At 42.5% G+C, this 23,369-nt stretch overlaps 1 protein-coding gene across 7 annotated transcripts in view; it reads left to right on the top strand.

Moving 5' to 3' along the window:
* Positions 1 to 23,369, top strand: part of ANKS1B (ankyrin repeat and sterile alpha motif domain containing 1B) — a 792,232-nt gene that overhangs the window by 706,233 nt on the left and 62,630 nt on the right. For all 7 annotated transcript variants that reach the window (XM_070410887.1, XM_070410886.1, XM_070410885.1 and 4 more), the window contains 2 exons: positions 14,612 to 14,719; positions 16,874 to 17,053. In XM_070410887.1, coding sequence (XP_070266988.1) covers positions 14,612 to 14,719; positions 16,874 to 17,053 — 288 coding nt within the window. The remainder of the gene's footprint in view (positions 1 to 14,611; positions 14,720 to 16,873; positions 17,054 to 23,369) is intronic.

The following is a 23,369-nucleotide window of genomic DNA, read 5'->3' as shown; positions in this document are numbered from 1 at the left end:
GTGGTCGTGATGAACACCACCCATGGTTTTTATATAAGTAGATGAGTAGGGTTCACCAGATAGTGAAGAGATGAAGGGCAGTCCAAAAAGAAGACAAAACTCATGTACCTTGAAAACCTGAAGCGAGTGTCCCACTTTACCTCTGGCCCCTAAAGGATCCTCCATCCCCGGAAACATCACTTCTTTCCATATCTGTGTGACACAGGTTGCAGCAGACGTTCTCAGCTTGTCCGCTGCACAGGGCAACCTGGTCACTCACCAGGCCATCCCTTTCCCTGCCAGGGTGTGGAGAGAACAGGACCAGCACCATCAGCAGCAAATGACTCCATCTTTTTTGTTGTTGTTGTTGTTAATCCTCACCAAGGATATTTTCCCAGGCTTCTTAGAGAGGGTGGAAGAGAGGGAGAGAGACAGAGAGAGAAACATTGATGTGAGAGACACATCAATTGGTTGCCTTCTGCACGCAACCCAACTGGGGCCAGAGGTTGAGCCTGCAACTGAGGTACATGCCCTTGACCAGAATCAAACCCTCAACCCTTCAGTCAGTGGGTCAACACTCTGTCCACTGAGCCAAACTGGCTGGGGCTTCATCTTTTAAATGACTCTCCATTCTCCAGCTTTGTGAATCATGGCTAGCCTAGAAGAAGAGAAGGAAAGAGAAAATTAAAAGGAGGTCAGTCCCCCCCCTACACCCCCCCCCAAAAAGAAATACTATTTTTTTTTTACAATAAACCCTCCATTAACTGGACTTTCACATAGCTAATGTTGTCAGCCCTTGCTTTTAATGCAAGAGACAATGAAAAACAGCTGCTCCTAAGCATTTATTAAAAAGAGCCAAACCTTCTGGGACGCTGCTGGGGCCACGGTGTCTTCCTCGGCCTCCTTCTGCAGCAGCACCGTGGCCAGTGACTGATGGGCTTCACAGAGCGTGGCTCAGATACTGGCAGTATTCCCAAGTTTCAGGAAAGAAGTAAGGACATTCGATAAACTGAATTTAGGCAGGGGAGGGGGAAAATGTGTGTATGTGTGTATTAGGTATGTAGAGATTATAATATATACTAGGGGCCCAGTGCACGAATCCGTGCACCTTGAAAGGAACTGTGGGCTGCGAGGCTGCGGTAGGCACAGGGGCTGGTCTTGGCCCATCCTCCATGCCCCCGCCTGGCCCCTCCCGCCACGCCCCTCCCTTCCCCCCCCCCCCGTCCCCTGTCTGCCGGCAGCCCGGCTCCCACTGCTGCTGCTCCCATGCGCTGACAGCACTGGCCCCGCTTGTACCTGCTGACGGCATAGAGTGATTGGGGCTGTGGTCAGCAGCGGGTACAAGCGGCAGCTGCTGCCCCAATTGTCCCTCAGGAGCAGGGGGAGGTAGAGAAGCCCTCAGGGGTGATCAGGGCTGGCAGCCACCACTTGCACCCACGGATGGTGCCAAACAATAAGGACCGGCTCCAGGCACTGGCAGCGGGTACAAGCGGCAGCTCCAGCGCCAGCAGCAGGTGCAAGCAGGGCCACTGCTAGTAGCGGGTGTGAAAGGTGGCTGCCAGCTCCAATCTCCCCTTAAGAGCAGGGAGAGGAGAAGCCCTGAGGGGCGATCGTAGCCTGCAGCCGCCCTTTGTACCCGCTGATAGCGCTAATGATCAGGGGCAGCACTGGGCGCCGGCAGCGGGTGCAAGCACCAGGTGGGACCGTGGCACGTGGGAAGCAAAGAATTTTCAGTAACCAACAGAGGCTCGCCCCAATTACAGCAACCTGCGCCCCGCCTTGGTCTGGCACCCCTGCCCACTTGCTCCACCATCCCACTGTGGCTGACGCCTACATGTTCCACACACGCCCCTTGGTGGTCAGCCCTCGTCATAGCAAGCAGTTGTTTGGTTGTTCCACCTTTCGATCTGTTTGCATATTAGGGTTTTATATAGATAGATTATATATAATATTTATAATTCTTTTTAAATATTTATATATTTATATTAACTATATAGATTATAGATCTAGGAAGAATATATATTATGTACTATATAACATTTGGAATTCTTCCTAAATATGTATGCTTTTATATACATATATATATATATGTTTCTAAATATATACATATTTAGGAAGAATTCCAAATGTTATATAATACATATGAACATATTTTATATGTAACACATATACATATATTTTGGAAGAAGTCAAATAACGACTCCAACAACAACAGGGGGGAAAGGGTTTAGCCATAAAATACACTAATTAAATCATTGAATTTTGTACATTCTACATCATATCATTATACTACGGAGATATGCACTACCTCATTATCTAAAGGTAATTGAGGTTTTTTTCATGTAAATATGCAGCATTAAACCACTAATGCAGCCCTTGAAAATTACCTTAAGGGAAAAAAAAGTTTTCATTATCCAGGAATCATTACTGACTGAGATTTCAGATTGCCCCCAAATTTCCCACTACCTTTTTCCTGGCCGGAGCTTCCTCTTCTGGAATTAAGCTTTTAGGAATAATGGTGTAAGAGTAACAGGAATGTAGAAAAATTGACAGAATCATTTCTAATAGTTGTATTAATGGATAAACTTGGAAAGAGAATGAACTGCAGGTCTCCTATTATAATAAATAAAGTACCAGTCATTTAGGTATAATCACACAGCCTTACAGCTACAGGAGTCCCTGGGAATAGACAAACCACTTTTGAACAGAGGATGTGTGCCAGGCACTGTGCCAGGTTCCTCCATTAAAATGGTCTCACTGGAGCCTCACAGCAGCTCTGGGCACCATGAATATAAAGAACATGATTGTGGAAGTCAAATCCTGGCTTTGTCACCTATTTTGGCAAGTTTCTAAAATCCCTGAGCCTCGGTTTATTCATTTCTAAAATAGAGATGATTACCAATCTTTAAGACTGAATGGTAAGGGAAATGAGATTATTTGTTTTGAACAGTCATTTTAAATGTGTGTGCTCCCTTCCCTTTCTAACCTTTAATCTTGTATTCTTTTCTTTTAACATTTTTTTAATTGATTTCAGAGAGGAAGGGAGAAAGAGAGATAGGAACATCAATGATGAGAGAGAATCATTGATCGGCTGCCTCCTGCACACCCCACACTGGAGATTGAGCCCGCAACCCAGACATATGCCCTGACCAAAATCGAAACATGACCTCCTGGTTCATAGGTTGATGATCAACCACTCAGCTACGCCAGCAGGGCTTGCGTTCTTTCCACTAAACCGCTTCTCGTGTCCAACTAAAAACTCAGATATCTCTTTGAACTGTGGCAAAGCCATATCTTCTCCCATCTTGAACTTGCACAATTGATTTCTTTTGGAACCTTAATGTAGGACAGTACATTTCTCCCTCTTAAATGTCATCATTTCGGTGTCAGCGTGGCCTTTAAACCTGTAGAGGAAATTTTCAATTTTTGCATTGGCCTATTACCATATTAAATAGCCTTCACAGCTTTATGCCATTGAAAACCTGATAAACGTTCCTCTTATGTCTACTTTGATGCCATTAATAAGAATATCAAATAGAGCAGAATCCAGGGCCAGAGCCCTGTGGCATTCAATCAGTGGTCCCCTTACAGGCGGCAACAGTGTCATTCATCAAGCCTCTTGGTGTAGATGGACAACCAGCTGTGATTCCACTTAATTTTTCTCTCCTGGTGCCCCCCATCTTATAGATAATGAAAGAACTCATCAAGTGCTTTATTGGGATCAAAGACTGCGTCTATGGCATTCTCCTAGTCTGTCAACCTCATACTAACAACCCTGTCAGAGAAAGGAAATGAATATAGTCCAGCAAAAACTTATTTTTAATGAGACCACTGAAGTTGGGAAAGAAGAGTGGCTGATGACACAGAGGTTGCTGCCAGAGAAAAGGCTTCTGGCCAGTTACTGACATGTTTCAGATTGTGGCATTGATGTGACATTGATGAGCTGACCAAGGTCCAGCAGTGAGCTCAGCCCTTCCAGTGCAGAAAACTGGACTCAAAAAAACTGAATGAGTTCTCATTTATTGAAACTTTTTTTAAGCCAGGCACTGTGCTAAGTACTCTTCATGTATCTCATTTAATCCCAGCACTCCAGTACTATACACACTATTTTTAACACCATTATTTTGGATGAGTTAGGTGAAGCTTAGAGAGTTAAATAATTGACCCAGAGTCGTATATAGTGTCAGAGTCAAAGCTCACACCAGGTCCCCCTGAGACTGAGCCCTGCTGTTATTGTGCCTGCGGAGCAGATTCTGCTGCCTCAGTGGTGCTGAATTTATTGAAGAGAGAAGGAAGCAGATAGCCAATGAGGCGGGGGGTGGGGGGGGTGGACAATGGAAGAAAAAGGGATTATAAAAATCTGTCTCCCACTGTCAGCCTGCTTCCTCATCTGGAGCCTGTCCTTGGGACTAACAGCAACATCTGCTTTCCTTAGAAATACTTTCATAAGCCCTTCACATCCTTTCTTCCTCTACACATGGGCCGAAATACACTAACACCCAATCTAAAGAGCAGTAGTAGCTTGCTAGGCTAAGCCAAACCCACAGGTGTGTTTTTTAAACCTGAATGTTAGCTAGTTTTAGATAGATTTTTACCTCCTCCTATACCACATTCATATATCAGAGCTACTTGGAGGGAAAAACAAAACAAAACAGAATTTACTTATTTTAATTCATTGGCTCTCTTCTTCTTCTACAAGCTGATGGAAGGTATTATGTGCCTTTAAAGTAGTGAAACAGCAAGAAGGAGGCAGCAAAAGAGCAGAGAGGAAAACCAATTATGATCCAAACATTGAATAACCAGGCCCTCACTTGCCTAGGATTGTCTCCTGAGATTCAGTTTATCTTAAAACTTCTCCTTACAGCCCTGACCGGTTTGGCTCAGTGGATAGAGTGTTGGCCTTCGGACTGAAGGATCCTGGATTCAATTCCAGTTAAGGGCATGTACCTTGGTTGCAGGCACATGCCCAATAGGGGATGTGCAGGAGGCAGCTGATTGATGTTTCTCTCTCATTGATGTTTCTGACTCTCTATCCCCCTCCCTTCCTCTCTGTAAAAAAATCAATAAAATATTTTTTTTAAAAAACTACTCCTTACAAATATGTGTATGTTATGTATTTTGCATCTTTCAGTTGCATTTATAATATATGGAAATGTGTTAATAATGAATTTTGTTAAATATAATTTTATTTACATTACTAAGAGCATCAGTCATATAATATAATAGATCCTAAGTTTTATGATCTCAAAAACTGAAAGGAAATAAGTTGAAAAGTACCCTCAATAGCCATAAATGTCTTGCATGGTTAGCAAAATATAAGCAGCACTTCACTTTTTAAGCTGCAGAGCATTTTTTCATAATATATTTTTTTATATATTTTTGTTGATTTCAGATGGGAAGGAAGAGGGAGAGAGAGATAGAAACATCAGTGATGAAAGAGAATCATTGATCAGCTGCCTCCTGCACACCCCACACTGGGGGTTGAGCCCGCAACCCGGGCATGTGACTCCTGGTTCATAGGTCGATGCTCAACCACTGAGCCACGCCAGCTGGGAGCTGCAGAGCATTTTTATATATTAATAATACTGCAAAGAGATTTTCAGATTTCAAATGCTATTAGGCCATCATCACGTCTGCAAGAATAACTTCGGGTGTGGGATGTAGCACATATTTCCCATTTTCTTTAGCAACAAAATTTTCCTTCAGTAATTCCAACTATTGGGTTCTTGAGCAATGCAAACCAAATTTTTCCTATGAAAACCGAATTTGCAGCAAGCTGTACTTAAAAGTAACTTACAGGGAAATTGGTTAGGAACTGATTGGTTGGTTTGTTTGTATTTGTTTTAATCTTCTGGAGTAAGGTTTATGTGAAAATATAATCAGAAAATTAGTACCTTCATCAAGAGGTAATTCAGAGAGCTTTACAAATAAACTGATGATTCTCCTTGATTACAAAAGAAGGCTTTTCTACCTCCAGCACCCTTAAGTGCTCAGAGGCAATTATACCAGTAAGGTCTCTCTTTCCATGTAAAGATTTTCTCATTTCCTCATAATTAGTATTTCCTGTTTATTGAAACAGACTATACTCAGAAAACACACATCCCCGGCCCCTCCTTCACTCGTTCCCACTGTCCTTTGCTCTCTCTAGAACTGTGTAACTTGGAACCTCTGGTCCTTTCCATACGTTAACACAGTTGCATTTTGATGGCATCTATCATACAAATTATTATTTAGTAGCAGTTTCTTTGAAAAGTAAAAGCAGCCCAGCTAATGAGGCTCAATAGTTGAGCATCGACCCATGAACCAAGAGGTTGCTGGTTCAATTCCCGGTCAGAGCACATGCCTAGGTTTCATGTTTGATCTCCATTGCAGAGCAGGGGAGAGAGGGGGATACAGGAGGCAGCCGATCAATGATTCTCTCTCATCATTGATGTTTCTATCTCTCTCTCCCTTCCCCTTTCTCTCTGAAATCAATATAAATACATACATACATACATACATAAAAACATAAAAAAGAAAACTAATAGCAGAAGAGAAAAATAGGGAAGATATAGTCAGAGTGACTTTTTTTCTTAGATGAAGCATTTGAGTTAAAGGGAAGAGATGGGAGGTAAGGAAATTTTACATCAAGGCACCAAAGCTCAGAAGGAATAGAAAACTGTTGAGAGTCAAAAGGGAAAGAAATAGGATACGGTGTTCTTTTCCTTTCCCCTCTGCCTTTCAGAGATGTCTTCCTACTTCATTTGTTGTCTACACATAAGGGGTGAAGTCTGAGATTCAGGGATGCCCCTTGATGGTGTACTTGTGTGCTGGGTGCTATGAGGGATCCTTAGATACAGTGACCCTGTATCTCACCCTCTGGAGCTTATAGTCTGGTTGAATACTAGAGAAATTCAGAGAAGGAGGTTGCTGGGATCCAAGGTGAGCAAGGAAGGCTTGAGATGGGTCTTGATTTCATGCTTGCAAGAGCCTAAATGAAAAGGAGGCACAGACATTCTAGAGTGTACAGAGGTGTTGTATATGTGGGCCAAAGGGGTGTATGTGGTGCAGTTGGAGACATGGAGGAGATTGGCTGGAGTTAAAGACAGTTTCGATAATAGGAGAAAGGGCTGGTTCTTGATCTAAAGTCTACCCAAAGATATCTATAAAATAGCACATTTAAATAACAAAGATACCATTCAGAATTTTGTGGTTAGGGTTATTCAGGATAGAGTAAGAACGTTTTTTAAGTTATATTTAAGAGAGAAATAATGCCTTAGTTAACAGAAATCTCTCTTAATCTATGTAGCTAAGTAGACATATATATTTAGATAGATGGATGTTAGGTAGGTAGGTGGATGGGTGGGTGGGGATGGGTGGATGGATAGATAGATGATGGATAGACGGACACATAATAGAAATATATAAACAAATTTTAAAAATGTTTTTCCAGCCTCTGGATTAAAAGCCCTAGAGGAGTGAATATTTTTTTCTTCTTTGTGGCTCACAGATTGCATAGCACGGTGGTCATATGTGAAAGATATTCAATAAATGTTTGTTGAATAAGATTATCATTGACCCTTGACCATCACAACGCAAAGGTCACTTCCCTAGAAGAAGAGTGAAAGAAAGAAAAGAACAACATCATGACCTTCTGCTTCCAAGGTCCTTCTCTCCACCATAGCAGTGCCAGCATGCATTATTACTTTCCAAGAAATAAGAGAGAAAATGTCACAGTCGGAAATCAAATGCCATTTCCAACGAGGGTGTCTGGAATTGTGGGAGTGGAAATCCGATGGCACACTGGCACTTTTGCCTGGATGCTCTCAGGTGGAAAGTTTTTGGAAATGATAACCAGGGAGGGGGGGAATCCTTCCCATTTAATTGCAATTTTAGTTCTGCATATGAGAACAAAGTAGATAAACTTCCACCTCGACTTCCGGTCTGGGCATCCGGTCTGGGCATCCGAGACCACCAGGAATCTGCAGAACACTTGCAGGTTTGTGCAGATTTCTGTAAATTGAATATGAATGACTAGGAAGCTGCTTTGGGGATTATAAAGCCCTGAACTAAGGCATTATTTCTCTCTTGAGTATAACAGAAACTTAAAACTTTCTTACTCCACCCTTGAATAACCCTAACAGCAAGATTTTGAATAGTATCTTTGTTATTTAATGTGCTGCTTTATACATATCTCTGGGTAGATTTTAGATCAAGAGGCCGCTCTGAAGCCAGACAAGCTCAAGGCAAGTATCTAGAAAGGGAAGAGGGGGATTCAGAATGCAGATGAAGCTGTTCCATTCTAAAGACCATTTAAATAAAAACAAAGTAAAAAATCTCTCCCTGCACAAAAACACAGAAATGAGAAGGCACAATGATAACTAGAATCGCTTGTGTGCTCAGCGATGCTGCATGTGTAATCTCTGGAGGATTCCAGCTACATGTGTTATTTCACGTCTGCCCACTAAATCTGAACCCCAAAGCATAACAAATGCACAGGGTGACACCGAGGAAGATAATGTGGACATGCCATTGTCCCTGGAGGGACTTGGCCCAGCCGGTAATAAATGGGTTGCAATTTCATGAGGAGCATGGAGAGAGACTGTCGCTACATGACTTTTCTGCATGATGTGTATGGTCTTGCAGTTTTCATTGGTGTTTTTCATATCGTGTCTATGCAAACATGGCAATGAAAATGGAAATTGAAGGATGATAGGATATTTCTAAGGACATGGAATGTTTGATATCCAGAAAGGAATCACAAACTAAATATCCAGCAATAAGGGGAATGGTTAGTGAATTATGATGTGCTTCTCTAAAGCAATAATATGGTAATATGGAGTTACTTAAAACATCTACTGAGATTTGAATATGTAGGAAAGCTCTTTAGCTTTCACATTGGGCGAAAAAATTAAGGTGAAAATTGTACTTATGGCCACTACAAAACATAATCATGGGGACAAAATGAAACGAAATATGCCTAAATGCAAATAGCCTATAGATACCTTGTTCTCTTATTTTTCTATATTTTCTGTCTCTACCATGGGAAAGCAGTATTGTTATTATAATCAATTTTTAAAAATCAGGCGGGGAAAAAAAGCATGTTTCATTTACATCACCTCAAATTTAACATGTTTAATTTGTGGCACATTACATTTTAAAAGGAATAAAAAAGAAGTCCAACTGCACTGACTTCCTGTATTGCTGGGACATATATTCTGATGTGAGCTGCTCAGTGCAGGGGTAGGGTCATAATATTGTCTAGCAGAATTCCCACAGCTAAGCCCAGAAACATAAATGACAGTGGCATAATAGTATGGCATTGTCACTCAGCACAGTTATTCTCCTCTTGCTGGAATTTGCAGTGTTGTTTCTGAAGTTCTATTTAATTGACAGTGAAGAAAATTTGAAGAGGTAGCTACTCCTTGGATGAGTGGATACCAATATTCAGCAGACCTGTATTGTTTCAGTATTCCTTGCCTTTGACCCACATTTCTCATGATAGTTGTAGTGAAAACCCACAAAGGGAGCATGCCATAACTTCCATTTCTTATCTATTGGAACTGGGCACATTCTTATGCTCATGTGTATAGTAATTTTTCCTTAGCTAATGGTTTGACAATGTAGTTATCTGTGCCCAATCTCTGCACATTTTCCCTTTGAATTCTCCAAATAATTGGTGGCAGAAAGTTAATATTGTTTTTGAGTTGAACTGAATCGTGTTAATATCTTAGAATAACTAAATCCCCCTAATATTGCCATTACTTTACCTTTTACTCCCATTGGGGTCCTTGTACATGCAGTTAACTTTCACCCAAACAGTAATGAAAACCGTACAGAATTTTTCTCTACCACAGTAACTGTTGCTCTGGCTTTTTTAAACTGTTTATAAACTGACTGGACATCTGTCATGGTGCCTGGGGTGGTAGGATTTCACTACTTCCCTATTGCTTACAATGATGATCAGATGTTACGCTGATCTCACTCAAAGCAAACCCAAAGGCCTTTGGGCTTGACTTTTCCCATATGACTCTCTTTCTTTGGAATACTCTCTGTTGTTGTCTTGCTGATTGGATTTCATATTGTTGACTTGGAAGTTTTGAAGCCAAATGTCACCCTCCCTACCACTCTACTCTTAGCCAACTTGGATTGAATCTTGGGTTGATGAGGATGTTCTGGTCTTTGTCTATACAGATTTCCCCCACTCTCAGAAAGTAGAGCATTCCTATGAGACCTTTCTTAAGCCTAAGTGGCTTAAAGCAAAGAAGAAATTACCTTAGGACACATCTGGCTAACAGATGCACAAAATTAACGGAGATAAAGCCCAGATGCGCACAGACAGCTCAGAGCTGTGGCGGTTGATGCTGAGATGCTGAGTGTGGTTCCCAGGGAAGGAGCTTGGGGGCCACTCTCGCTGCTCAGGGTGCAGCTGCCTCCATCATGCAAAACAAACACTGGATGCTATTTCCCATTTTCACCTTTTTACGTAAAAGTAAAAACCCTCTTCAGATTTCTTTCACTTAGCAACAACAGGAACTAATGTAGGTCTGTCGAAAGCCAAGTGGCGTAGGGCGAATTTTCAAAAAGCGGGGGGACACCTGTCTAGGCATTTCACAGGGAACTCTGTAGGGTATCTGCCTGGGCTCCTTTGGCCCAGCTTTAACACAGCTATAAGCCTCATCCAAAACTAAAGCTGTATAATTTTAATGTTTTTCAGATGGTCAAGACCCAGTATAAATGTTTTAAACTTGACAACCCAAAGCAAAGAGCACCATCTCAAGACATGGTATAAAACAATAGTGTAGCTAAGGTGAGGAGGTTAATACCTAGAAGAAGAGCATGGTGAGTGGGGAAGAGCAGGCTGAGTCAGGTGCAAATCCTAGCCACGGTGCCATTAGCAGCGTGACCACAGACAAGGTGCTCAGTGTCCGTGGTCTCAGGTTTTGTATCTCTAAATGGGAATGATAATGTTTTTTTAAAGATTAAGTGAGAAGTTTATACACGTATATGGTGCACTTTGCACAGTTTCTAGCACAATTAGAACATAGAACTAGAACATAGCAAATGTTCAGAGGATAATAGTTATCATTATCATCTGTGATATAGAGTCATTTCTAATAAATAAGGAAAGTTATCCAAATGTTCTTGATATGAATTATCACTCTGTTAATTTTTTTATTCTATCCATCCATCCATTCTCTTCTGGGTAGTTCTGTGGAGGAGACAGTGATGGAGCTCCAGTGAGTGGCTCAGAGTACCTCCTGTCAGAGAGTAAATGGTGTGTGTGGAAGAATAGCATGCATTCTTTTAGATTAGGTCCAGAATTAAACTAAGACCTAGAAACTAGATCCATTCCTATCACTCACTACATATCACTTCAATGAGGACTTTTCCCAGGTTAGCCACATCTCTTCATGCAAAGCACCAGCGAATTTGTTTGACATGACTGACTATGAAAACGGCCAAGTCTCTGTTTCCTGGGTGAGGATTTCTGTGCATCCTTTGGGTCCATTAGCTAGGATAAGCACCCCAGGAAGGTTGCATCTTCTCTATGCCAGGCACTGTGCTGGTTATGCTCACAACTTCATCTTCCCAACAACATTTGAGATTGGCATGAATGTTCTCACTTTATAGGTGAGAGAACAGAGACCACAGGAGTCAGGTCACTTGCCCACAATTGAATTGAGAGAGTAAACCAGAAGCAGCAAAGGCGGTTACACCCGCTCGCTTTTACCAGTTATTTGTTGTTTAGTGTCTGTTATTTGTCAAAATAATTTTGAACATCTGTATTACTACGAAAAGCATTTCTTAGCAGGACTCAGGAGCTCGAAGTAGCACCCTCAGCATCGGATCCAATTTCCTACTGGGAGAAAGGCAGTGAGAATTTTATGGAAGGAATTTATACACAATAGAAATCTTTGGCAAAGTAACTGAAAATAAGAATAAAAGGGAATAAGAAAATGCAATGTTTTAGATTTACAAAATACATTTGAAAAGAGTACTGTTGTGTTTTTCTGAAATTGGGGATTCTTTGATCTTGATGCTTAAAAAAAAAAAAAAAAGAAACAATGCAAGAATATTTTAAAGGCATTTCCCTGGATCATATAAACAGTGTTGCCTATAAGTCAGCAGCATTGGGGCCACACTTAGCATATTTATAAATCATCTGGAAGAAGGAGTTTATGGTCAAATCCCAGATTTGCAGAAACTGCCAAGCTCCTCCAGGTAGCAAAATGCCAAGCTGACTAATATGAATGCAGAGAGAGTACACAGGGCTGTGTGAGTGGGCAGAGCATGGCAGATGGGCTTCTGCATGGACAACTGTAAGATAAGGAATTTAGGGAGAAATAATTCAAACCATCTTTCCAAGATCAAAGAGTTTTGACCTGTCAACTATAACAAAATTAAGAGGTTTTGCAGCCAGTGTACTAGTATGTTTTTGTCCCTACTTATCCCTACCTCAGATGTGCTTTAAAAGGGCATTTTAGATCAACCAAAGGACTTACATGCTAGCATATAGGCCTAACCAATGGACACAGACAACAGGGGGGTGAGGGCATGAGCGGGGGGGTGGAGGGTAATGTGGGGATAAGGACACATATGTAATAACTTAATCAATAATAAAAAAATAAAAGGGCATTTAAAGGGGGATTAAAGCAGAAAATTGTATCCTGCTCAAACGGAAAGACGTGGTTCACTTATACCTGGAATATTGTGAGCAATTTTTGTTTGTTTGTTTGTTTTTATTGTGAGCAGTTTTTTTCAACACCCCTGAAGCAGTTGTGCTAGAGTAGGAGATGGTGCAGAGAAAGTGGACTAAAGTGATCTCTGGGAAGAGGGCCTGCTTTACGCAAACAAACTGCAAAGTGTAGGACTCGTCAGCCTTGGAGGTTTATAAAATCAATGGGGTGTGTGTGCTTGTGGACATTCGAATTTAAGTGCTAATTTAAAATCTAAATAAATGTAGGCAGAAAAGCCAATAAGCCAAGTGACAAATAGGCAAATAAAAATTCAAGGTTAACATAGGATGAAATGCCCAAAGACATACTCATCCCTCCCCCTTAAAACTTGAAAAGAGAGAAAAAATTTTTTAAGAAACTAGTTACTTTGGGAACTAGTTACCCAAAATGAGTTGTATCCTGGAACATCACGTGGGCAGGGACAGGGTAAATACATTTTTTGTGAATGCATCTACATGTTGTATTAATCATGTTTGGAGATACACCCAAACTTTGCAATTTACAAGCTTTGGAATCAGCAAACCTGATTCAAATCTCAGAGCCACCTCATACTAGCTCTTGGATAGGCAACTCTGAACCACTTTGAACCTCGGTCTCCTTGTCTGTAAAGCAAGAAGAAGCCCTTCTGGATAGGAGTGTTGGGAGGATAGAAAGGGCAGCATGTGCGAAGCTGCAGGAAGGGTAGGGACTGAGACTTTTCAAATCTTGGTTCCTTGTGTCATCTCTTCTCCAAGGTGTCCTTTGCAGCTCTGTCAGACTTAAAACCCTATCGGGGGGAGACCGGAGTCCCCCAAGTCACTGTGCTTGATTGTAACCCTACGTTACAACTTTTATCTAAATCAGCGGTTCTCAACCTGTGGGTCGCGACCCCTTTGGCCGTCGAACGACCCTTTCACAGGGATCACCTAAAACCATCCTGCAAATCAGATATTTACATTACAATTCATAACAGTAGCAACATTACAGTTATGAAGTAGCAACGAAAATAATGTTATGGTTGGGTCACAACATGAGGAACTGTATTTAAAGGGCTAGAAGGTTGAGAACCACTGATTAACATTCATTCTCTCCTATTCAGGGAGCTCCTGTTATTTCCAGTCAGGGCACATGCCCAGGTTGCCCGTTCAATCTCCAGTAAGGGGTGTGCAGGAGGCACCCCCTTGATGATTCTCTCTCATCATTGATGTTTCTATCTCTCTTTCCCTCTCCTTTCCTCTCTTTGAAATCAATGAAAACATATTAAAAGGGGGGCAGGGAGATCCAGGGTAGAATAGCGTGTGATAGGGCTGAGGGCACAGTGCTTCAGTGAGGAGGTGTGGGGGCCTCTGTGAGGAGACCACACTTGTGCAGTGTCCAGAGGGGTGAGAGGCGTCATGTGACCTCTCAGGGGCCTTCTAGGCAGATGGACAAATGGGGTAGAGGCCCCAAGGTGAGGATGTGTACCAGATGTTCAAGGAGCAGAGAAACCGGTGTGACTGAGCATCCTGAATGGAAGGGAGAGAGGCAGGGACACAGACACAGGCCTCCAGTGGGCAGCCAGCCCTGCTGAGCCTCGAAGCCAGGTCAGGACTGAGCTTTTATTCTAAGAGCCAGAGCAAGCGATCGGAGAGTCCAGCTGGTTGGGGAGACGGCTTGCCTTTTGAAAGGTCTTTTGGCTCCTGGTAGAGGCTGGGACTGGGGCAGCCTGAGTGAAGGGGCACCATCTCCACTTTCTCCTCCTCCCCCCACCACTGTGCCGCCCGACACTTTCTCCATGGCATTTCTACCTTCCTGGACTCGAAGGCTCACGCTGATTTCACATCTGTCCCGGGGCAGAGGTAGCTTTGCACAAATCTCCTTTCCTTCCTTCATCTCTTAGGACCCACAGAAATCATTTTTCTCAAATGAAACAACCCAAATGTGTGTCGTTTCAGGTCTTAAAAATCAGTTTGATTGGCCACAGGAAACGTATTTTGGCGTCGCTGGGAGACAGGCTGCACGAGGACCCGCCCCAGAAGCCCCCTCGCTCCATCACCCTCAGGGTAAGTGCTCAGGATATCCCTGTTTTCTCCACGCCTAGCCCCCAGAGTTAACGTGGGGCAATAACCTGAAATGACTGAAGCAATGAGCCAGGAAGTGCGGGCTGCGTTCCACACAGCTTACCTTACCCATCTGAAAAACAATCTCACTTCTGATTGTGTTTCGTAAGACAAGATTTTTTTCCCCTCGATTGGCTAAATATATATTTTTGAGATTTAGATACACATCAGACAAACCCCCACCTTTAAAGAACGCCCCCCCCCCCCACTACTGCCATCCCACACTCCCATCTTACACCAAGAGAGAGGAAATGAGTTTTCTGTCAGACTCCTCAAACCCACTGAAAGAAAATCGATCAGAGGCCACAGCTAAGTGAAGGTCAATTTGAAATTAACCTTAGGGTCTCCGGTTTTTTATGAAGTAAATATTGCCCAGCCTTACCCACTTCAGAAATTAAGGTTGGAGAAGCTAGAACTAAATATTTAATAAACTATTTCAGCTATTGTTTAGAATTATGGGGCACTACAACTAGAGAGAAACCCTACAGGTGGGGCAGGGAGAAATACAGTGAAAGGGAAGGGAAGCGAGGAGGAAAAGGCAGAGAGGAAGAGAATGAGCAAGAGGACTGCCAGGCGAAATGGAGCAGGGAGGGGAAGCCCGTATTCACCGGGTACCTGAGGCCTCCAGGAACTTTTCTAAAATTCATCGAAAAGTTGGACTGTCCATGAGCAGTTGGGGAGTTCCCACTCTGTGCTCTTAGTCCTGCGCTTGGTGCCTCTGACTCCCTTTCTCTAAGTGTCAGAAAAGGGAGCGGTAATAACTGATGCGCAGTGTGGCACTTCAACAGAATGGCCAGCAATGTGATGCAGTAGAATGCCTCCTATCAGTGGATTTCAGCACACAGCTTAACCACCGTGGGCCAGGCAGAGGGTCGGGCAGGAGAGGAGCTGTTAAGATTTGAGTTGGGGTGGGGCAGGGGGGGTTAATTGGGGGGAAAAGGAGACAGGTAATACTTTATACAATAAAAGTTGTTGGATTTTATTTTTTTAAAAAAAGATTTGAGTCTGATTCTGTTTTAAAGAAGAAAGTGCACAAAGATTTCTGGAAATGAAAGAGAATTGGCTCCAAGACGGAGCCCTTAAGAAAAGTAATTATTGGGGCAATTGGGAGACGCTGGGACATTCAGAGGCTAGTTGAGGGCTTTGGGAGCAGTGAACGTAGAATTAGGACCTATTTTTCTCCCTCAATAAGAGGAGCTTCAAATAAATTGGGAGAAAAATGAGGCTAGAGAGGGATTATTGTCTTACCTTCATTTTGCTACACAGAAGGGGAGAAAGATGTAGGCACCGTCAGGATAGCCCTCCAGGAATGACTGTTTAGAGGAGGCCTTCCCTGCTGCTTACTCACCTCTCTTTCCTCCCACTTCTGAACCCGTCCCTCTGACCCCCTGAAAGCGATTTAGGAGAACAATAGAGATTCCCAAGAAAAAGTGCAGAACCTTAATTTGTCAAAGGAGGTCCAGAACCTTTGGGGGCCAGGGCGTCAGCACCCTCCAACCCTCCTCTTACTTGCAAACGCGAGAGCCCAGCTGTCTGCTGCCTCTTATCTTACTTCCGACCACTTTTCCCCAGCTTAAGTCACCTTTGCCTTTGAAAGTCATTCTATGCACTGCCCTGCCATCTGCACGTGTGACATGCTCTGTTTCCGTACTGTGTCCTCTTCCCCACCTGACTGCCAGACCACCGTTTGATGGAGAATCAAGCCCTAGTGGTTCCCATTTAGCTTCCTCGTCATAGCATCTCCCGTGGTGAGGACTCTGTCCACAGGAGGACGCAGCTCCTGCCCTTGTACACACACGCGGTCGTGTCAGGGTTGCCCGACATCTGCGTCCTCTCCCCTGAGATCACCCACTGTGCTGGTTGAAGAAAACAGCCTGATTCTTTGTACTCTAACCCTTCGGCCTGAAATACTTAGGGGGGGAAAGTATTGACTAGATCATGCCATTCACAGGACAGTGGGATGCCATCCACGCCTTGGCAGTTGATTCAAAAATGAGTCCCCACCCCCACAGAGTGTCTTGTCGGTATTTCACAATTTTGCAACCAAAGGTTAGCCGCCAAAACGTGGTATTTACTTCATGATGTATTTCCATTCAGGAACCCAGTGGTAATCACACTCCTCCTCAGTTGTCTCCATCACTTAGCCAAAGCACTTACACCACTGGTGGCTCCCTAGACGTTCCTCACATTATCATGCAGGGCGATGCAAGGAGGAGAAGAAATGAAAACTACTTTGATGATATTCCCCGATCAAAACTGGAGAGGCAGATGGCCCAGGTAAGGTGTTATTAAATGCCTCGCTAACGTTCTTTTTGCCTTTCACTCATATCTCGAAATGTATTCTAAACTTGAGCGATAGCTAACGAACGATGCCTATTGTCCACACCAATGGGAATTTGACCATTTTATGCCATGGCTTTCATTCCCTGCTCACTTGACCTAGATTGAAACAGACCTTTCTGGGAATGGAAGGTATACACAAACGCTTGGTTTTCATTCTTACTGAAGAAATTATGTCCACTCTCATAAGTCTTTGCCCTAAAGGGAATAATTACTGGGCAAGAATGAAATCATAATGAAAATGAATAATGAAAGTCTAGATTAGAAAATGTAAATGGGCTGGAATACAGAGCAGAAATCAGGGGAAAGTGTTAACTCCGATAATATTGTTAATTCCCTCCCAAGTAGACACACCTGCATAGACGTGTACTATTGGGACTAGTTGCATCATCTCACGTTGTGAACTTGAGTAGCTGAAAATGCCGCTGCTGCCCGACACTAAGAACTGAAAAAAGAGATCTGTCACATTCAGACCTTTCCCTGTTTTGGTGTGGACGTCTATGTCTGACCTGTCCTCAGATGGCCGCTCTGAGACGGGAGTCAGCCGTAGCCAAACAGTGGCGCTGTTCTTAAGCGCACATTCATGTGGACAGCTAGCCCTGGCGTGTAGCCCTGAGATTCAGAGACATGGATTTGTTGACAACAATTGGCAGATTCAGCCCTTTTCATCCTCATTCTAGGTTCAGAATGATGTGTTGAAAGGCTTCTCTCTGCCTCTCACACCTAAGATGAAAATTTCGAGGTGAAAATATGACTGTAATTGCTTCGCCTTGGTTGTTAAATATTTCTCTCAACTGTTTGTGAGATTCTGTTTTTAAAAGCCTTTGGCAAACATTCTATGCTGCTACTCACAAAAAAAAAAAAAATGTGAAGAGAATGTTCTGGAAACTATGGCTATTCTGCCTGCTAATGCCCCAGGAAGAAAGGGCCTGATATATTGCATCTCCTTTTAGCTCTCCCAGCTCTGAATTGTCCTCAGAGTTCTTTGTGCAAGGAATGGCAATGTTGGGATTGTGGAGAATCCTTTATTGAAGGGAGATGGAAAATGTAGGAGAGACAAGAAAAGAATAATTTTCCCTTTCTCTCTTGTTATGTGTTGCCTTTTAATCCTTATTACTGTTTTCACTGATGTTCTTTTAAATAACGAGTCTGAGAACTTTTTTCCAAAAGGTGTTCATGTATTTCCTGCTACTTGTTAGAATTTGTGGATCACATAGGTCAGCCGTGGGCAAACTACAGCCCGCGGGCCGGATCCAGCCCGTTTGAAATGAATAAAACTAAAAAAAAAAAGACTATGCCCTTTTATGTAATGATGTTTACTTTGAATTTATATTAGTTCACACAAACACTCCATCCATGCTTTTGTTCCGGCCCTCCGGTCCAGTTTAAGAACCCATTGTGGCCCTCGAGTCAAAAAGTTTGCCCACCCCTGACATAGGTGGTTAAATCTCTCTAAAGACAGGATTTCAGAGACATGGTACATTTTGACCTTGAACCATGTATTCTTTATGTATTAATGCAAACAGGGTGTTTTCCGAACCCTTCTCTCTGCTGGGTAAGGTAGGATCGTGCGTGGATGAGCATTAGCTCTTATTGGCTGTGTCGACTTCAGGAACAGAATTACCCATCTCAGCTGCTCACATAATTTATGAAATTTCTCCACATGGTACAGCTTTTCCAAAGAGGAAATTAATTACTCTTCCTCCTATATATTAACTCTCTGAAGTACTCTAGCAAAATTTCTCTCTTACTTTCTTTATGAGAGTCACAAACTGGGCCAGTAGTACCTTTTGAATAACCTACATTGTTTTCTTGTCACTCCAGTCTGAATGCATCATTTTCAGGAATTGTCTTGCCCTTGAGAAGATTCAGTGAACTTGTATCTGGCTGGGTGAGAGAGGGCCAAAAGCAGCAAGAAGAGGTAGACAAGCAGGCGGTGGGATGTGGTGAGCCATGGAGGGCCTGTGTGCATGTGCTCATTCACCTCACGTGTGCTGCTCACAATGCTCAAATGACTAGTTGTAGACACAGGCCTCCATCAGCAACCAGGAGCTTGTTAAAAACGTCCTAAAATCCTGCTGTTCGATACGGCACTTTTGCTGCTGAGAAAATAGGAGGTGGCACTACAGGAATCTGACCTATAAGAAAAGGCATTCTGGGATTGCAGCTCTTCAGGTTGTGTTAATTGCAACCTTTGATTCGTTTGCTTTAAGAGTGTTTCCTCATCTGTAAATACCAAAAAAATCATGAAAAAATGAACACGTATGTACCTCTTTAAAGTAGTGCCTAACCTAACAAGATATGAAATACTTGATAATTTTGTTGTCGGACAGTTTTATGTATGTGGCTTTTCCACCACTCAACAACTGAGGTTGATCTTTTTTTCTTTTTTGGGTCATTTGCTATCATAATTTCAAAAATTCACTTGCTTTTTAAAAACATACTCTCTAGACTACATTTTTTTTCTCAAAGTTATGTGCTTAGCCAGTAAAGTCGAATCTTCCCGAAGACTTGCATTAGCCATTAAAATCCCAGTAAGCAAGCAGCAGTCACACCGCCTTCCCACCAGGAGCCCAGTCCCAGCGGGTCTTCCCCCAGCGGTTTCTCTCCAGAGGCTTACTGTAGTTTGGTCACTACATGCTTGTCTCTTCCTAAGTCGCTGAAGTCCATCTTCAGAGTTTCTTTCCTGTTGCTAAAGGACAGGGAAACACAGTTAAAGAGAATCACCAAGACAGATCCATGTTTTCAGGAAACACTCTACTGCAAGCATGTCACACTCACCGGCCCTGAGTTTGACATGCTGGCGGTGCCTCAGGTTTATCTGAGGCCCCACCGGAGTGATCTGGAGTTCCAGCCGTAGGCGAGAAGCCTTGTGCTCTCGGTGGCTGCAGTCATTCATGGGAGTTTTGCCTTCCTAAGGTCTGCTGACCAAACGTTTGGAAATGCTTTGCTTCACTTGGAAACACAATGCTGAGAGCGATGTCCATTCCACCTATTAAGTTCATTTGTTGGCACATATTTTTTAAAAGGTAACACTGGAGCGGTGTTTAATTACTTGTTTTCCATTTAAACCAATATGAAAAATAGCTGTTTGGGAATATAAGGGCTTTGCAAATGTTGTGGCTGTTGTTTGCTTTTATTCTGATAAAATCAGTATTCTGCCTCAAATTATCTTAGATGAATATGTGAGAAGCAAAATTGAGTTTGGTACTAATAGCATTTTTTAAACCACTGAGAGTAATGATGTAAACACATCTAAACAGTGGGTTTCCTATTGTGCTAAAAACATAGCTTTTCAAGCCTGTAATTCTAAATTGGACACTTCAGCTCAGAAGTTCTGAAATGTTCCCCTATTTCCATACACCTAATAAATAAGCGTTGCATTCACAGTTATATAATAATACCTAAAGCTTTTCAACTTTTAAAATACTTTCACATCTGTTATCTCATTTTAGCACAAACAAGGTATATACTGCACAACCATTGATGTGCGTGTAGCACATGGCAGATCAGCTTTTAAGTCGAGTACTGTGGGGATGAGATAGTAAATGAAAATATGGGGAAACTATCAGAAGGAAGAAAAATACTTCCAGTTCTTACAGCCTAATCTCAATCTTTAGGAATATTCTTGAATGATATTTAGGAGAAGTCAAAGCACTCTTAAAGTGGATACTAATAGGGGGGGTAAATGAATACTAAAGAAGAGTAATGGAATTAATAAAGTTTAGAGACCACATTTTCAAACTTATGGGGAAAAAAAGGAAAAACAGTTCTCTGGTGCAAAACTTAAAACCATTTATAGAAGGCTTCCATTTACAGAAAATATTTATGGAAAAATGAAATAATGCCTCTATTTTCACAAAATAAAAAAAGACTTCTAAAAGGAAGAGAAATGCATATTTTCGCACAACCTTTGGCTTAATATTCATGAGGAAAATTCATAATGTAAAGGTCTTTGTGCTTTGAACACTACCATCAAAATGAAAATATTAATTTCGCCTGGGGCAGTGGCCCTATCTGATGAGCACAACCCTGAAAGCAGGCATGAGCCACATTTTAAAGGCAAGGAGCCGAAACTGGTTTGGCTCAGTGGATAGAGCGTCGGCCTGCGGACTGGAAGGTCCCAGGTTCGATTCCGCTCAAGGGCATGTACCTGGGTTGCAGGCACATCCCCGGTAGGAGATGTGCAGGAGGCAGCTGATCGATGTCTCTCTCATCGATGTTTCTAACTCTCTATCTCTCTCCCTTCCTCTCTATAAAAAATCAATAAAATATATTAAAAAAAAAAAAAAGGCAAGGAGACTGAGAAACTCCCTGACTTGGTCCAGGTAGCAGAGCCCATAAGAAACCAAATTAGAATTTGCTAGGAGCAGTATGTGAGGCTCCTAGAAAGGCTTTGTCTAAATTGCTTCTAAATCATAGAAAGTTGATTCAGTTCAAAGTCTAGTATTTTCTCATCCAAACAGTACAACTTAATAAGTATGACTAGATCAATTCCTCCTTTATCTGAAAGCATTTTTACATATTATATTAGTTCCACAAATATTCATCCTTTTTTTTAAATATATTTTTATTGTTTCAGGAAGAAGGGAGAGAGAGAGAAAAACATCAATGATGAGAATCATTGATCGGCTGCCTCCTTCATGCCCCACACTGGGGATCAAGCCTGCAACCCAGTCATATACCCCAACTGAGATCGAACAGTGACCTGGTTATAGGTCGACACTCAACCACTGAGCCACACTGCCAGCTGGGCCAAATATTCATTCTTTTGTTAAAGGAAGAGAAATGGAAACAGCCATATAGAAGTCCTGCCCTGACCAGGTCTGTGCCTGGGGTTCCATGTGCGGTATTTTAGTTAATCCTCACAGCAGCTCGCTCTGTAGTGGAGGAAGCCCAGGTGGGTGAGTGCTTGGCCTCACCACCGGTACACGGCAGAGCCAGCACTCCAGCTCTGCTCTGCCGGTCATACCCTGCTGCCTCCATGGTCCTGATGCCCTGTGGGCTGCCTCTGTTTACAATGATATAAAATGTTTAATAACAGTTCAACAAACACTAATTTCCCACATGCTCTAATAGATCACACTTATGCAGGCACAGCGAGCAGATTGAGCATAAAATCACTAGTAGTGGAAATTTACTGAATCAGCTCATGGTTAATCACCACAAAACCCTTTAAATGCAGAACTACAGTGGTTATTTGTTGATCCTTTCGGTGACAACCCATCCTGTACCTCCTGGTAGAACTCTGCCCTTCTCCCGTGTTTGTGAAGAGCTTCGCACGTAGGTCTGGGGTTGCTGCATTTACAGAGAAGTTCTTGTGGGGTTCTCCAAAATGGATGCTGTATCTTTAGTGGCTTCCTCAGTTGGTGTTCTGATTTGGTTTCTCTCTGGCTCTGAGACCTGTACCAAGTCATGCGGTTTCTCTGGACTTCCGTTTCCTTGTCTTTAAAATATAGGTAATGCCTGCCTCTCAGGTTTGAGTGTGTCAGATACGATGATTCATGTGAAAGTACATTTCAAACCATAAGTCACTACATGTTTAGATGATATGACTAGCATATATGACTGTCAGCCCCTAATTCAAAGGTCCTGATCCATCGTAGGGCCAGTTAATGACAAAGCTGTCAGGCGGCTATCCATTCTATAAACACAATCACTTTTGTTCTGGTGTTATCCGGGCTTTGAATGTATATTGAAAATGGAATTGGAATTTTCCTCTTTATTCTTTTAATTGTATGAATATGAAGGCTGCCAAGGAGCATCTGTCATGATGAAGACGGGATCTGTGCAGAATGATCATCAGAGCCAGAGAAAGGAGAGGAGAGATGGAATAGTCCCTGCAAATACAGGTTATCAAAGTCTGCGGCAAAGGACACCCCATAGTATTAGCGTGATATCACTGTAACAGGGTGAGATAAACCACTTAGAAAGAAATTTAGAACTTGTTTGAAATACACAGTACACAGAATTGTTAGCTGGAGAACCATGGCTAGCTCAGAAAGCCACAGGGCAAATGCTTGGCCATCTCTGGAAAAGAAGGAAGATCATAATTTATCCTTTGATACTTTCCCTGGGAGGGAAAGCCTATTGCTCCTAGGACTTCTTCCCACTGTCTGACATTATGGGGATTTACAGGCTCAGCCTACAGAAAATAGCCCAACTGTGTTAAGAGCAAGAGCATTTTAAGTGGTTGTCCCCCCACAAACTACACAAGGTTTCTTATTCCTGTGTTATATCAGATTATTTTTAA

The sequence above is a fragment of the Myotis yumanensis genome, unplaced genomic scaffold (genome assembly GCF_028538775.1).
Source record: "Myotis yumanensis isolate MYYU_CA2020_CCGP unplaced genomic scaffold, mMyoYum1.0.hap1 SCAF_3, whole genome shotgun sequence".
Taxonomy (NCBI): domain Eukaryota; kingdom Metazoa; phylum Chordata; class Mammalia; order Chiroptera; family Vespertilionidae; genus Myotis; species Myotis yumanensis.
The sequence above is the reverse complement of the archived record's forward strand: the minus strand, read 5'-3'. Positions and strand labels throughout refer to the sequence as shown.